This window comes from Elgaria multicarinata, chromosome 1 (assembly GCF_023053635.1).
Source record: "Elgaria multicarinata webbii isolate HBS135686 ecotype San Diego chromosome 1, rElgMul1.1.pri, whole genome shotgun sequence".
Taxonomy (NCBI): Eukaryota; Metazoa; Chordata; class Lepidosauria; order Squamata; family Anguidae; genus Elgaria; species Elgaria multicarinata.
Genome location: NC_086171.1, coordinates 51,919,592 through 51,936,147, shown reverse-complemented (window position 1 = coordinate 51,936,147; position 16,556 = coordinate 51,919,592). Strand labels below are relative to the sequence as shown.

Genomic DNA, 16,556 nt, shown 5'->3' with positions numbered 1-16,556 from the left:
ATTTTGTCCCCTGAAGCTGAAACTCCCACTTGTCTCTCCCCCTCCCTAATAATAATAATAATAATAATAATAATAATAAACAATAATAGCCCATATCAGCTTATTTCAGAGATAGAATTATCATTCTTCCAGTCCCTTCTTTTAATTCAGCCTTCCCCAACGTGGTGCCCTCCACATGTTTTGAACTACACCTCCCAGCATTACTGACCACAATAGTTTGAGCTGGGCTGACATCAGTTGAAGGCCAAACATCTGGAAGGCGGAAAGTTGGAGAAGGCTGTTTTTAAGTAGTAAGATAATATGAACAGTAAAAATCTAATGTGTCACTCCGAAAGAATGCATTCCCAGATATTTTCTTTCATGCTTTCTTGGTACAGATGCTGCTGCTGGTTTGAAACCTTCATTTATGTGCCAAATGCCAATAGGCCTTTGCACATGTATAGATTGTTAGCAAATGCATGAACCTGTCCACTTCCTTTTTATAATATGGTGATGGTGGCTGGCCACATGTATTCACCTCTTCCTGTTCCTCTATGGACCACAAATGTTAAATCTGCACTGGATTTATTTGTTAGAATTGCTCATGGTGAAGCAGTCATCTGATGCTCTTTCTAGGTCTGCTGATCTCAATTTATTGTAACATTGCAAGTGATCTTTCAAAATCATCTGAAGCAGTGCAGTAGTTCAAGATATGTGTGCATGGCAGAGTGCTCATACAACTGCTGCACCATGCGCTTATTCAGACTCAGCTGACAAAAAACTCCCAAAGTAGCACATTTAAACTCAAAACTTGGTTGCAGGAATCATCCCTAACCAAGTTGCTTAAGATATGTACAACAAAGATTGTTTCCATATGTAGAATAAACGAGCACTCTTTAATTACATTGGATTACTTTATTTTTTTGAGGGAGGAATCAACTAACATGCTTATCTGCCTATTGATCTTGCATCTATATATCATTAGTTCTTTTACAATCAATGAACACTGCAGGCTTCACAGCATGCATGCCAAGAACATGACCTTGTTTGGCTGGTAATGTCGGTGGAAATGCTGGCTGGTAGAAAGGCAAATACCAAATTAAATGTGTCTTTGGAGAATTCTTTTTTAAAAAGTAGTATCTTGGGTACCAGAACCATCTTTTTAATTAAATGGATCCCACAACTGATCCAGGTTGATGACTGATTTCATACCTTGTCATTTCTCACCTTTAGAGCACAATTTACTGAGCAAAGACATAAAATCTGTTATAAGTAGTACTTCTGCAAAAACAAAACAAAAATATGGCTGGAAGAGTACATTCACAGTGTGGCCTTTAAGGTTTTTTTTTTTAACGCAACCCATTAAAAGGCATTTTTTAACCCCCCTGAGAATGAAAAATAGCAATTCCCTCCTATACATGTGTACTCAGAAGTAAGTCACATTGGATTACAGCTTTTCTTGCCATGTGGGATAAAGTGTATTTTTTTCTGAGGATACTTCATCTCTGTGTCTATACCATTCTATCACTTCTTCATATCTTAAATAGTTCTAAAAACAAAATTTGTGTAGCTTCCCAAGGGTTTGTAAGTTAGTTTAACATTTGTAATATCCCACCTTTTTGTAAGACAACCAGAACTGCTGTATTAGTCCGTTGCAGCAAAAGTAACAAACAATCTCTAGCAGGTGTGGGGAACCTGTGACCATGTTGTTGTTATTATTATTATTTATTTATTTATATAGCACCATCAGTGTACATGGTGCTGTACAGAGTGTTGGATTCCAACTCCCATCAACCCCAGCTAGCATGGCCAGTGAGAGTTGCAATCCAATAACATCTGGCAGTCCACAGCTTCCCCAGCCTGAAGTGTCACTAACCCTACCTAAGTTTATTACAGTGTCTTGAATCATATTTTTTTTAAAAAATGTAATAAATCATCTCAATATTTGGCATTACAGCAAGGAATATAAAGAATTATATTCTTTCTCAAATCAGCCAAAGTCTAAACGGTTAGAGGGCAGGATCTTCCCCAGGACATGGCTGTGTAAATTAGGATTGTCCTGAACAAATTGGGACTCTTGGAGTGTTAGGGATAGTTGATTTTTTGGGTATTCCATTATAATTTGCATTGCCTGCCTTAAGAAACAGAGTTGAAAATAGGGCTGTACTAGGCAGGAAACTAAGTCTTTAAAGAATGTGCAAATTTATATTGCTTTAGCCTTAAGTCCAAAATTATGGAAAAATTATAGCAGGGCGCAAAAACCGAAACTGGGTCATTTCAATTTTAAATAACTCCATGAATTTTTGGAGGCCTCTGTGTTCTTGTTTTGTTCAAACAAGTCTTATAATAAGAAATATATATATATTTGATACAATGCTATTGTTTTCCCTTATATTTAAACTGATTGTACTTATGAAATGTTTACAGTTCTTTTGCAGCTTTAAAAATGTATATTTTTGCAATAGATGTTATATTTCTTCATTTTAAATCACCTTGAATGGTGAACTACACCCCATATATTTCAGACATTTCAAGGTGCATTAGAAAAATGTGATCTGAAGAAGTGTTGCACAGGTTTGGGTTAATAATTTGGGAGTGCAGAGTGGGAATACAATAATATCTGGGGGGAAAGAGCAGCTACATAAATGCTTTGGGAAAGTGTCATTCTTTAGTAAGAAATACTGTGCTTAATTAATTCTTGCTCCTGGGAGGTCAGCCTGGGGCACTCATTATTGTCTTAATTGGTGGCATAAATCCTGAGGCCCTGGAGGAAGAAAAACGAAGAGTAGTTAACAGTGGATGGCCTTTTGGATAAGCGTGAGCTGGTTGAAGCACAATCGGAGATTGTGACAGTTTACGAGTTCAGTGGGTTAGAGGTCTGGCCTTACCTAAATTAGGTTAGAGTGCACTGAATATATATATTTAAAACAGCAATCATTCATCACCTTATATTTGGCATTCAGCAGTGTTAAGGAACTCAGTTCTTTCTCAAATCAAAAACACTTTTTCCGTCTTCTACTGATACAGGATGATTTTAATCAGACTTCTCATCTGGATTTTCCAAATAGACTGAAATAAATTTACAGGTATTATAAAAATGTGGGTGTATTTTACTCAGTGTACTCAGATTGTCTTCCAATCTTCTATTTATATTTTATAGCTGTCTGGAAAACCAATGATCTTTCCTAAAACATTGGTTTAACTCACAGGAGTTCACACATCTTATTCACAGTCAATCTTTTCTACTTGGATCCATCTACTGCCTTCTTTGCATTACAGAGAATTCTTGGATAAATTTTCTAGGCTGCTTTCTCATTATGTGTCCAGGCCTTGTTGCGCCTAACACCATTCTACAATGCATGTAACTCTGTCCTATAGTTGTGCATGGCAGGGTAAGATGGGTAATATGGAGAAGCTATCTCTTCGAAGGAATGTACTGCCAGATGTAGCCCAAGCACTGCTGTGGACCCTACGGCTTGGAGCCTGAGTCTGATTCAGAGTTACAATAGGATGATTTAGAAACCAGTCCAGTCATGGCAAGCTCAGAGTTTGGGAGTTCAGCTCTGCCTAGCTTTCCATCTGATTGCAGACTGAATGTTGGTGATATTCCCTATCAGCCGCAAGATTTGTCTTTAAATGAGCTGTCTAATTTACAGCCTGGGATTGTGAGAAAGGAAGATTCCATAGGGGAGGGGACTTTGGGGGTGTTCTCCCAGGTTAAGGCGTCAACTAAAGAGGGCAGAAGAGACTCTCTATTAGACATAGTGCTTGCTTACAGGCCAGATTCCCCTGTCAGGATATATTGTCAGAAGGGGAACTCTTATCTGCCCCTGCCCTATATTTAAGCCAGTGCAGAGACTGAAGAGCCTTTGCCGGGAACATGTCATAATTGTACTTTCTTGCCTGGACATTTTGTGAGTCTTGCACTCTTGTCTGCCTTGAATCCTATATGGTTGAGATCCTGGCTTTAAATCTGTTGCTGGACTTGAACTCTGACTTTGACTCTGTGTAGATTTTAGCCTTGGAACTTTCTCTTGAACATGTCAATAGTCTCTGCATAGGCTATTGATTTATTGGGATTTACAAATATTGTAAGCTTTGCCGCAAGCTCTGGAATGCTGGTCTGTATCCTGATCCGCTCCAATAAAAAGTTTCATTGTTATTTGTGTCCTGTGTTGAGTTGCCAGAGTGTGTCAGAAAGTCAAACTTGATATGTGTTGACAAACCAGAAATCTCTTTCCTGCACAAGTTTAAAATTCAAAACTTTATGCTGTATAGGCATTGAGAATAAAACTGCTAGTATCATACTGCCTTTATACAAATCTATGATGCGACCACACTTAGGATACTGTGTACAATTCTGGTGACCGCACCTAAACAAAGGATATTATAGAACTAGAAAAAGTGCAGAAAAGGGCAACTAAAATGATTAAGGGGCTGGAGCATCTCCCCTATGAGGGAAGGTTACATCAACTGGGATTGTTCAGCTTGGGAAAAAGGAGACTAAGGGGAGACATGATAGAGGTGTACAAAATTATGCATGGTATCGAGAATGTGGATAGGGAGACATTTTTCTCACTCTCCCTAAATGCTAGAACCCAGGGTCATCCCATGAAGCTGACTGGTGGGAGATCCAGGACAAATAAGAGGAAGTACTGCTTCACACAGCACATAGTTAAATTATGGAACTCACTACCACAAGATATAGTGATGGCCACCGATTTGGATGGCTTTAAAGGGGGGTTGGATAAATTCCTGGAGGCGAAGGCTATCAATGGCTACTAGCCCTGATGGTTGTGTGCTATCTCCAGTATTCGAGGCAGTAAGCCTGTGTGCACCAGTTGCTGGGGAACATGGGTGGGAGGGTGCTGTTGCACCATGTCTGCTTTGTTGGTCCCTGGCCGACAGCTGGTTGGTCATTGTGTGAACAGAGTGTGGGACTAGATGGACCCTTGGTCTGATCCAGCATGGCGCTTCTTATGATCTTAACATGATACCTAGAGCTGATGAAGATATATTGCTTCTTAATAGGTGAGCTACAAGATCATGTAGTCCCCACTTGTCTCCAGCTAAGCATTATGTTGGCAGTAACAGGTGGTTAAGGTTTAACTGGGGTTCCAAACTGGTTTCAAAGCCCAGTTCAGGGGGAGCTCTGCTTAGCTTTGATTGTGGTTAGTGATGCTTCTGATGCAATGCTAAACTATGGTAAAGGCTATCAAAGAAAAGCCATGGCAACAAAGATGTTTTAGGGCCTGTTCAGACGACACTTCAGGCTCTGTGGTTAGCGAAACTGTGGTTCTCTGGGGTTAGTACTAACCACAAGCTGTGTTGTTGCACACAACACTTTAAGCCACAGTTAGAACCACTAGCCCTGCTGCACACTGTCGGACTGTGGTAAGTGAGTGAGCAGAGTTTAGCAAAAGTCATCGCAAAAGACACTTTAAATCCTGCTGCTTAACCAAAAGTCTTAATCAGCAGGGTTTAAGGTGTCTTCTGAACAGGCCCCTACTGTTGTCTGCTTCCTATTTAACTGTTGTTAAGCAACCAGGATTTTATATCTGTATGTTATTATTATTTAGATTTCTTAGGACACAATCCAATGAATTCCACTCTCGATGCTCATAAGCCTCCGAACTCAAAAGGCTTATAAGCATCCAGGAGGAGCAGTGGAGGCATTTCACTAGATGGGCTGTTTTGCTCCTCTTAACCTGCATTTCACTAGATGGGCTGTTCACTAGATGGTCTTTGGGATAGCTCGTATCCCAGTATCTCCAGCCCCCTTCCCTCTCTGCCTACTATAACGCCCCCTTTACTCTCTCTGAGGTTGAGTCCCTGACCTTGATGATGCAGTCTGCACAGTTCTTTCCACATTGGATATGAATGGGAGAGGGCGGGGGCAGAGTGCAGATTCCCAGATCGAAGGTGAGAGCGCTTTCTCCAATCTCAGATCCAGGAATCCGAAGTATTCTATGGTCTAGGATCCAGAGGATTGCCCCTCCAACACTTTTCTCAAAAAGTTGAGATGACTTATAACAAAATTAAAACATACACAGTTTTAAAACTGCTAAAAACAATTATCTGCTATAATACCACCATCTCTTACAACTAAAACATCAATTACAACCATAAATAATTTGACTGATGCATTAAACAGCCCATCGTATGCCAACAAATGACTGGGAATAGAGGAAAGTCTTAAAGTGTGTCCAAAATTATGACAATCTTGGCGTCAGGTGGGCCTCACTGGGGAAAGCCTTCCACAATTGGAAGAGGCATTTGGAGGAGGGCCTCAGATGTTGATTGTAGTGTATCTGGCATAGTTTTCTTGAGACGTATAAAGGCTTTATAGGTTCAAATCAGCATCTTGAATTAGACACAGAAATGTATAGAGATGTATATGTATATGTAATGGAAACCTATGTTGTCTTTGGATGCCAGAAATAAGCTTATTTTTCAGATGCTGTTAATTGGGTGCCAGAGTTTTAGCATTTCAGTGGATTTTTACCAGGTTTTAATTTTAGAGTCTATTATGTATCATATATGATTTTATAATCAAGGCCCATCTTATAGGCCCATTATAGACTAGACGGCAGGGTAGAAATTTTCAGTAAGAAAACATCATGGATCCTTCTGAAGTTATATATTCTTATGAAGTGAAAATAAGAAAAAGTGATCACTGGTAGATTTAATATGATGTAAGTTGAGAACAGACTCAACAAGTAGTAAAATACAGAACATACATTCTCCTCATGTGACTGTGGTTGGTGTGCGCTGAATTTGCACTACAGTATAAATTAAATAGCTACAGTCATAAAGTACTCTATAGGGCAAAGGCATGTGTATTTCTCCGGAAGTTGTTTGTTTCAGATATACTATTGACAGTTCAAAATCGAACCTCACCAATATCTATGATACAATTAAGTTTTATCCCCTGCTGCATAGAGCTGGTTAATGCACTTGTAATTGTCTTTCTGCCAAGAAAAGAAAAGAAAAAACGAGGGCTTATTTCTTGTATCCGTGTTAAAAAAAATGACTCATATTTGCAGTAGGACTGCAATCAGACCAAATCAGAGGCTGAATGTTATGCCAAATGCCTTTCCAAGAATATGTTCGCAATGAGTAGCCCCAGGGACTAGACAGTTCCTACAAATACAGTCAGTGCTGGGAATTGATTTCAGTGGGTCTAACTTCCGAGTAAAACATTTTAGGAAAAGAGAGACAAAAGCAGAATTTCTTGGAGGGTTAAGAAGGAAAAAAGATACAGACTTTCCTCGCATTCCAACATGATCAGAAAGCCAAAGTACAGGCCTACACTGTTTTGAGCACTTTTTCTGGGAGCGTAGAATAAGCTATCCTGCTCTGTGAGTATCATTGGTTAAAAAACAGAATTTCATTGAAGTTAGTGGTGGGAGAGACCACATCTATTCTGCTTTCCATGCAATTCTTAAAGGTACAGGAGCCATTTCAGGATCAGTGCCTAGCAACCCTAATCAGAATTTCCTTGAGCAAGTATTAGCCTGTCTGAATTTAGACAGAGCTTTATCCTAATCTGCCTTTAGCTTTGAAAGTTTTACTGTACCTTTGAGCTGGCCATGGTGATCGCCTTATATAAGCATACAGGGCTTGGAAAATGAGAGTGTGGAGATCTGAACAAGTGTTTTATGCTAATATCTTATTAGCGCACATTACATGACACTCAGACAAGCCCTTTTTGTGTGTAAATGCAGAAAACTCACACTTAGAAGCTGTCTGTCTGGAAGGATGAATACTCACAGTTAATGCAAGCTTGCTGAGCAGGCTGCTTCTCCCTCGAAAGCTTTGAATTTGTATCGAGCCACTTTTTGTTTCTTAATGCATATCAGGCAGCTAACTTGCAAGTCAAAATTTCAACTTGGAATTCATCTGCTACTGGAAATAAGATGAGGCATGCCGCATACTGTACGCCATTCCAATGATTTAACTCATGCCAGTGATTTAGAAACACAAATACATTGCCAAGTCGGGCAATTCCCCCCACCTTTTTTTTTTTTTGAGACACGGAATGATCATAACCATGTATTTTAAATCATATGAATTGCCAACGTGATAGATGTGTACAAAGAGAATTGTACAGTGTGATTTGGTATAGATTCCGCAGACATTTTAATAGGGTATGTTATCAAGGTAATACATTCCATTCAATTTCTATTGGTTTAAAATGCCGTTGAATGTTGAGCATGGCGGCTTTTGGCTTTGCATCATCAAGGATGTGATATAAACAATGACTTCCTTTGTACCCAGATGGCATTCTGAACTCCTTTGTGACACTGGTTATTAAATCTGTTCAGATCTTCTTTAAGCAACCTATCCCTGAACTAAACTCTTTCATGTTTGACATAGTAATAGACAAGCATTACAAAAGTAAATAGCAACAAGGTTGGCCTTTTATATTTTTTTGGCATTGTGTTAAAGTAACATTGTCTAAATGGGTTACTTTGGCTTTAAATAATGGACCTAGTAACTGGCTTTATTTGCTCCCCGGGTACATGTGGTTTCACATACCATTCTCGGCTTTCAATGGGGCAGATAAGGTATCAACACAATTAAAAGTGAAAAATAATCTGTCTGGTTTGCCAGTGGTGAATGCTCAGAGAACACACACTGATACAATAGATTCTGAATAATTTATACAAGGCGTGTTTTTTTTTCTCCCTCCTTGCAATCTGTAAATGAGGACACCTAATGCGACGTGTCCAGGATGATACTCGATCCATCTCCCCTTAAGATAAGAAGAAGCTGCAGAGGTAGGGGGAAGGGAGCAGAGTGGAGAGGGAGGAGCATGTATTTCAGTCTACGTAATTTTGAAATGCAAGGAAGCAGGTAAGGGGAAGGACTAATGCTAAAAGCAGTGTCTGTTCATCAGGGTTTGCATTTGTGGACTGTTTAAAAAAAATACAAAAGCAAATTGGAAGTTCCAAAATACCAAATTAATTCAGGTTCTGTGCTGCTCCTTCATTCTTTCTTCGTTCACTAAATTAAAATCACTCATGTTCTTTCTATAAATCGTTGGTATGCATGGGCATGCTGGAAGAAAGCACTCCTCTGGTTTCCCCCTCCCCCCCTCTTCTGCAGGCAATATTCAAATGGTAAATATAAGATGTGCAGTTTTAAACATATTGCCCTCAGAGCATATTACATTTTGCATGGGAAGGCTAATACCCTTCCTGCTTATTTTTGTCACTGACGCTCCCATGCTCCTATTGCAGAGGATTGATGTGGGTGCTGCAGCGCCCATTAACACTAATGAGAATTGTTCATGTAAATTCCTTATGCCTCTCAGGCATAATGCATCCCTTGTAAGAGTCTGCAACACTAATAAATAGAGCAAAATATGGGCAAATGGATTTTTAAAAAAACATATGTGACTTTATACCCCGTTGGCACTTTAAAGACATTATATCATTACTATTATTGTTATTACAGATAATAAATTATATGTTTCCATCTTAGTCCATGTGTAGTTTTCTTGAAGGGAAATGCCAAATATACAAGCCAGGGTTGGAGCCTCTCATGGTGTGAAGTGTGTCTCAGGAACTGTAGGCCTGCTTTCTGCTTTCATTGTGTTGATGGGCGTAGAGATGTGGAGGCCGGGGGGGGGGACGGGGATGGAAAAATTCAGGAAAACAAGTCCTGCCCCCCCCCCAAGAAACAACTCTAGATTGTGAAATATTTTCTTTTAGAATTTATTCAGCCTTTACTCCCCCAAAGTGATTTCTAAAAATCGAAGTTGGGGCTGTCTGTGTATACAGAGCACTTGATGTCATGAAGTGAATGGAGAGTTCCCAACCCAATATGTACCTCACAATGCTCATGTGGGGCAGGGATGGGGAGCATTTTTAGGGAAGACTCAGATGGCAAGATAAATGAACTAGGTACCCATTTATTACACCTGCTGATTCTCTTGTGCAACCCCCCTACACACACACACACACACACACACACACACACACACACACACACAGAGCTTCCTGTAGCCCATTTCCTTCCATTCCCAGATAGCCTCTGAGACCAGAAAAATGTCTGGTGGTGGGAGGGGATTTGCAGTGGAGAATCATTGGAGACATAGGAAGACATAAGCACCATCTCCTTCTGCTGCCTGACATTTTCTCCCTACCTACAGTGCCGGCTACAGGTTTTGGAAGACCCCCCTCAATGGGCCCCTTCCGTTAATGAGTCTACCTTCTCACTGCCATTGCCACCAGATGCTATTGTTCTTCCCCCTCTTTCTCATCATTGCTATCACTTACTTGCACGGCAGGCAGAGAGCACAAGTAGGCAGCAGCATCTATGACTCTTCCCTTTCACCACCATCGTAGTCTGGAAGAGAGGCAGGCAAACAAGCAGGTTGCTATGGTGAAGAGGAGGAGCAAGTCCAGGGAGACCTTGACAATGGCCTGGTTCAGACAACACGCTAAACCATGCTGCTTAACCACATAATGGTTAAGAGAATGCATGCATTCCCTTAACCATTTTGTGGTTAAGTAGCATGGTTTAGCGTGTTGTCTGAACCAGGCCAGTGAGACCCTGTTAGGATGTGGGCCCTTAGCAGGTGCCCAAGCATGCCTACCAATGAGGCCGTCCTTACCAACATACACCACCTCTACAGTTGCACAACTTTAGCAGTGGGGTCAGGACTGAGCCCTGGAGTAGGGTCACTGCTGCTGGCATGGAAATTAAGCCTGCAGTTCAGATGGACCACATAGATGCAAATCTGACATGGAGCCCTGATTACACGAAATTGGGGTTGTTGTTGTTTGGTAGTGATTACATCACAGGGATAACATAGAACAGCCTTCCCCCACCCAATGCCTTCCAGATGTGTTGGATGCAACGGGGGGATGCTTGGACTTGTAGCCCAACACATCTGAAGGATACCAGGTTGGGGAAGGCTGACCCAGTGGAGGCTGATGGGTCCAATGTCAGTGGGGCGGTGAATCCACTCTAGGTTTCAGTCAGAACCAGTCAGAACTTTAAAGGAGCTCTCCATGGCGAAGTATGTTGGAAGGTACTGACATCGGAGCTACCAGCCTCCACTGGGCTGGCATAGAAGTATAGAATTGCGGGGGGGGGGGGGGGGGAGTCTAGTAGGCCATCTGGTCTGATCCCTTGTTCAGTGCAGAACAACCAGAGATAGAGCACCCGAACAGATAGCTTGAAGACTTCCATCAAGGAAGAGCCCAGCACTCCTGTAGGTAATGGCTTCCATTGTAAACTTTCTCTTACTATCAGGAAGTTACTCCTGATGATCAAACAGAAGCTTCCCTCCTTTAATGTGAGCTGCTTTGGAGCTAGTACTGCCCTCTGGGGTAGCAGAGTTCAAGTCTTTGCCCTCTTTTATGTGATAGCCCTGTAGGGATTTGGAGAGTGTTGTCATGTTGGAGGGAGGGAGCGTAAAGTATTAAATACATCTCTCCCTCTGCTGCTCATGGGTAAGTGAGTAGTGATGCTTTCCTGTCCTCTGTAGTTGCCAATTCACGTACTTCCTGTAAATGAGAGGGGGTGTCTCATTTTCCTTCTTGAGCATTTGTAATTAAACCCTTGGGTTAAAAGGATTGCCTAGGTCTGGTAGCCTAACAGGACAACTGTCAAAGAGGTGACCTATAAATGCAAGTCAAATGGCTAGAGTGTCCCTTCTTGTAATGATTATATTGTGGGTTTGGTTTCCCTTGTTCTGTGGATTGGGTAGCTCATTTTTAAAAAATGCATTCTTGTTTTGGTTCCCTACCATACCAGCAGCAACATGAACTTGGATCCAAAGGGCCCTTTCCACAAACTGAAGCCATTTCTGGTCATGCAAAGTTCTGCTAATTATCTACTTCCCCCCACGGCCAATTCCAGGCCCCAGAATCCTGTTCATACCTTTCCAGAGGGTCTTCCAACTCTCAGGAGCATCTATTCCAGGTTTGCAAGGGGCTGAAGAAGGAAGGGGGACAGGAAAGCCTGATTGTAGAAGCTGACCCCTGTCTGTGATACTTTGGATTCAAGCCAAGGCCAAATCCCAGGGCTGGCTCATTACATTTTGCTTCCTCAGGCAAGGGACAAGCTGACATTGCCCTGCCCTTTCAAAAGACAGAAGCTGGCCAGATAGGCAGTTGAATCTTACATCAACACTGGCACAGGGATAGTTTCATCTGTTTCTCCTGAAGGCAACAAACTAGCTTAGGAAGTTCAGAGCAAGCCACATGAAACATACAGGTCTGTCCTCCAACACCATGCCAGTCTTCCCTGCCCCCTAGTATCTGCTACCTTATGGTGGGGCCAGCCCTGCAATCCTCAGTCAGAGAGAGAAGAACAAGAAGAAATTATATTTCCCCAAATCAAGAAAGATATGAGAATCTACATTTAATTTATGTGACACATTTTTAAACTTTTGTGAAGGACTGAAAACAGAAATCTCTGGGTTCTTAAATGTCCAAAGTAATCCCTGAGTTGACTTCACATGGGGCCAACACTGTGGAATTTTGTGTGTGTTTGTGTGTGTTGCTTATGCCTGCCTCCCCCCCCCCCCCCGCCAAAAAAAGTGTTTAAAATATAGAGCGAATGCATGGGATATTTCACTCCGGGGTTTTACTGTTAGCTCATATCTCCCACTTGATTGTCCAATAGACTCTCCCTCTTAGCTGAACTTGCTGTTTGCTTCCTGTTCATCTTTTATTTATTCATTTATTACATTTTTGTTTTTGGAAGGAACCAAGGCGGCTTATATGATCCTCCTCCTCCTCCTCTCCATTTTATGCTCACAAAAACTCTGTGAGGTAGGTTAGGCCGAGATTCAGTGAGCTTCATGGCCAAGTGGAAATGTGAAGGCCCAGGAAAAAAAAAAAATTTGGAACGAAAAAAAACATCCCCCCACACACACATTTTCCCCAAGGACTGTTTTTATTTTATTTTTCTGGAAAAAAATGGAAAAATTGAACAGCTTTGGATTATGAAATATTTTCTTTTAGAATTTAAGACAAAGTATTCATATATATTGTTACTTAGCCTTTACTCCCCCGAAGTGGTTTCTAAATACGATGTAATAAAAACACTTTTAAAGAAAGACTAGAGATGCAAAATGTCTGGAAATAATGAAACCATGGGGGGAATTTTTTTTTCAGTCCTCTTTGTAAGATTCCTAGCATAGTTTTTCTTCTATTCCTTGTTAAAATTATTGATCTAAAGTATATTTTACCGATAGACATTTATGTTCAATTTCCTGGCATGTGAATAGAGTCACCATTGTGCATTCTTTTGACAGTAAATGTGCATTCTTGATCGTTCAGATTTTGTTCTCTAGTGTCCAGTTTTTCTGATGCTGTAGCAGGCATTTAATGTAGTTCTAAGCTATTCAGTCAAGGATTACAAATTTACTAACTGAGTTTACTTTTGAAAGTTTTAAAATATGATGATAATTTTATGAGCAAACGTAGTTATACATTTAGGAACAGAAAGTCTGCTTTATGTCCTAAAGCAGCCTTCTCCAACCTTGTGCCCTCTGGATGCTTTGAACTACAGTACCCAGCATTCCTGACCATTGGCCATACTGCCTGAGGCTGATGGGTCCTGAAGTTCAAAATATCTAGATTGCACCATGTTGGGGAATGCTGTCTTAAAGCAACAAAGTTACTTTAGATCTCTAAAGAGTGTTAAAAAAATGACTATTGCTTGTTTTTCAATTTCCCCCAAATGTCCAATTTTTTTTCCTGAAAAGAAACAAAACAAAATAAAACTGCCCCCCATAGCCTCAAAATTTGCATAAATTTTACATCTCTGTGACTGAGTGGGGTTCTGGAACCCAGATCTCCCAAGTCCCAGTCTAGCACTCTCACCACTAATCTTTCCACTTCCTGGTTCCACAGATATATAGGGGTGGATCCAGACTTAGTCATACTTAGAGTTGAGCCACTCAAACCAATGGGACTTAAGTTTGTCATAGCTAACAAGTCTCATTGATTCCAAAGGATGACTTAACTCTATTTCTGGCATTATGAAAATAAGCAGCAAATTTCAGTATGGCTGCATTATTGTAATATGTAAGTGCTTGCTATTGGACTAAAGTGTTTTGCTTGCTTTAAACATCAATTAAGGTGATCTGTTGTTTACAGAGTGCATTGCTGAGTCCAGAACCACGTTTTTATTATTTCTAAATAAACTTGGATGTTATAACATGACTTGCATTCAGCAGGTGTCACAACAATAGGGTGGTAGTTATGGAGCTCCTCCTGCAGTCTTAATGAGTGGCTGCTCCTATGGAAACCTTATTAAAGTGGCCTAGCCTATGTCCTTCATGCACCATGTTAGGGATATAGGAAAAGTCTTATACTGAGTCAAACCATTGGTCCATCAAGCCCAGTACTGTTGACACTGGTTGGCTTTCTGGGGCTTGAAGCAGGAATTTTTCCAACCCCGCTTGGAGAAGCTGGGGATTGAACCTGGGACCTTCTGCATGCAAAGCAGTTGATCTACCAGTGAGCTACAGCCCCTCCCCAATTGAATATAGGGACCAGGGCTTTGACCTTTATTTTCTGAATGCTTGTTCTGTGCACTGGGTGCCTTTATCCTGCTTGTAAATAGCATTGTTTATTTTTGATTAAAAGACATTTCCCATGTTGCGAAGGAGCAGTATTAGATTCGGAATATTTCGTAAAGGCTTGAAGGTTGTCAAATATAGTCATAATGTTGCAGTTCTTTCAGTCACTTCGCAGAACAATTGGCAGCACAATGAGAGGTTTCATTTCATTCTTTTTTTCTGCTTGATTGCAGGGTTTTTTCCGCAGAAGCATTCAGAAGAACATGGTTTACACATGTCACCGAGATAAGAACTGTGTTATTAATAAAGTCACTAGGAATCGCTGCCAGTACTGCAGACTACAGAAGTGCTTTGAAGTGGGAATGTCCAAAGAATGTGAGTTGATTGTAGAAATTGTCTTGCTTGCGTTATCTTTCTATCTATCTATCTATCTATCTATTTGGGTTCAGTGAGCTTGTGGAGAAATGGCTACCTAATCAGACATATTTGGGTCAGAAGTGAGTATGGAAGGTATTTTGTAACAAGTGGGATGCCTCTTTTTTGTTTTAATTTAAAACAGAGGGTATTTTTAATATCACATAGGACATGTCCGTATAGGAGTCCATAGAGAGTTTTTCCACATGACTTAGATGAATAGACTCCCACAAGCAACACCACTACTTTGTTGCCAATCAAAATATCATTCCCAGAACCATAGTACCGTATTTCTTCGATTGTAAAACGCCATCTATTGTAAGACGCACACTAATTTCAGTACCACCAACAGAAAAAAAAAAACCTAAGACACACCCGCGATTCTAAGACGCACCCCATTTTTAGAGATGTTTATATGGGGAAAAAAGTGTGTCTTAGAATGGAAGAAATAGGGTAGGTTTAGAATGGATTGCATAGTCTACACAAAAGAATGACATGCAAGCAAGCTTTTATCCATCCCGATTCCTATTTTTTGTGGGTACTTCTTCGTGTACTTTTAATTTAGCACTGACATATTTACCTTTCACATATTATTTTTTTTTCCTGTAGATGTACACACGTGTATGTAGAAAACCTGTACAATTTTATTTATTTATTGCATTTCTATACCGCCCAATAGCCAAAACTCTTGTACACACATAAACACATGCACAAACACATTGAAATCCAAAAGTTGAGCTTAAATGGTCGATTTTTAGGTCCAACTGTGTGAGAGAAATACATGGATAATAAACAGAAGATTAAAAGGCATCTTAAGCTGTGAAATAAAAGGAGTGTGTGCAAAATCAGAAAAAAGGAGGCTAGTTTTTAAAATAGGGTGTTTGTTATTGAAGATTCGTGAGCAACCAGACATGTGCTCAGGCAGATTCAAAAATAACCATCGAAAGAACTGGGATAAGTCGTGAAACGTTTGTCCAAATGGCCTTTGATAGCACTGCGGAATGAAACTGAGAGAATGCAGCTTCTTTTCTTTCTCAAGCTCAATGCTACATGACAACTCATGTAGAAATGCATACAGTTTAATGCAAGAGCAAATTCAGTCCCCCCTGGCCAACAGGATTGGAACCAAAAAGGATAATTAAGAAACAAGAGGCATGATTGGGTGAATCCTAAGGCATGTAGAAGTACCCTCTCCCCCCTAAAACAAATCCCTCAAAAAAAGAGAAACAGCCCAATTAGCACTGAGTATATTCAGAGGCCTCTAGGACCCATGGAATGTTGAGTATATTTTGAGGGGAGGGGGAATGGAATATCAAAGTAGCAGTGGCAGAATGAATTAGCTTGGTTTCGGCCCTATCAACTTAATAGGGCCTGTTCGGATGTTTGCGATGGGGAAAGAAGCCATTGTGGCTTCTCCCCCCGTGCATGCTATGCGCACAGCCACTATTTGCACAATTCCCTGCACTGCAGTGCAGGTTGGTGTGTTATCTAAACCCAGCATGCGGTGTGGTGGGGAATGACTTCGTACCCAATGTACAACCTCTTCTTTCCCTGTCCCAATCTTCCGAATCCAGTCATATAGCTGACTGGAACCCTGACCAGGAGAACCCCT

The 16,556-nt window shown here is 40.8% G+C and overlaps 1 protein-coding gene across 1 annotated transcript in view; it reads left to right on the top strand.

Moving 5' to 3' along the window:
* RARB (retinoic acid receptor beta) overlaps window positions 1-16,556 on the top strand; it is a 113,896-nt gene that overhangs the window by 41,572 nt on the left and 55,768 nt on the right. The window contains exon 3 of the mRNA XM_063128176.1: window positions 14,764-14,905. Within this exon, the coding sequence (XP_062984246.1) occupies window positions 14,764-14,905 (142 nt within the window). The remainder of the gene's footprint in view (window positions 1-14,763; window positions 14,906-16,556) is intronic.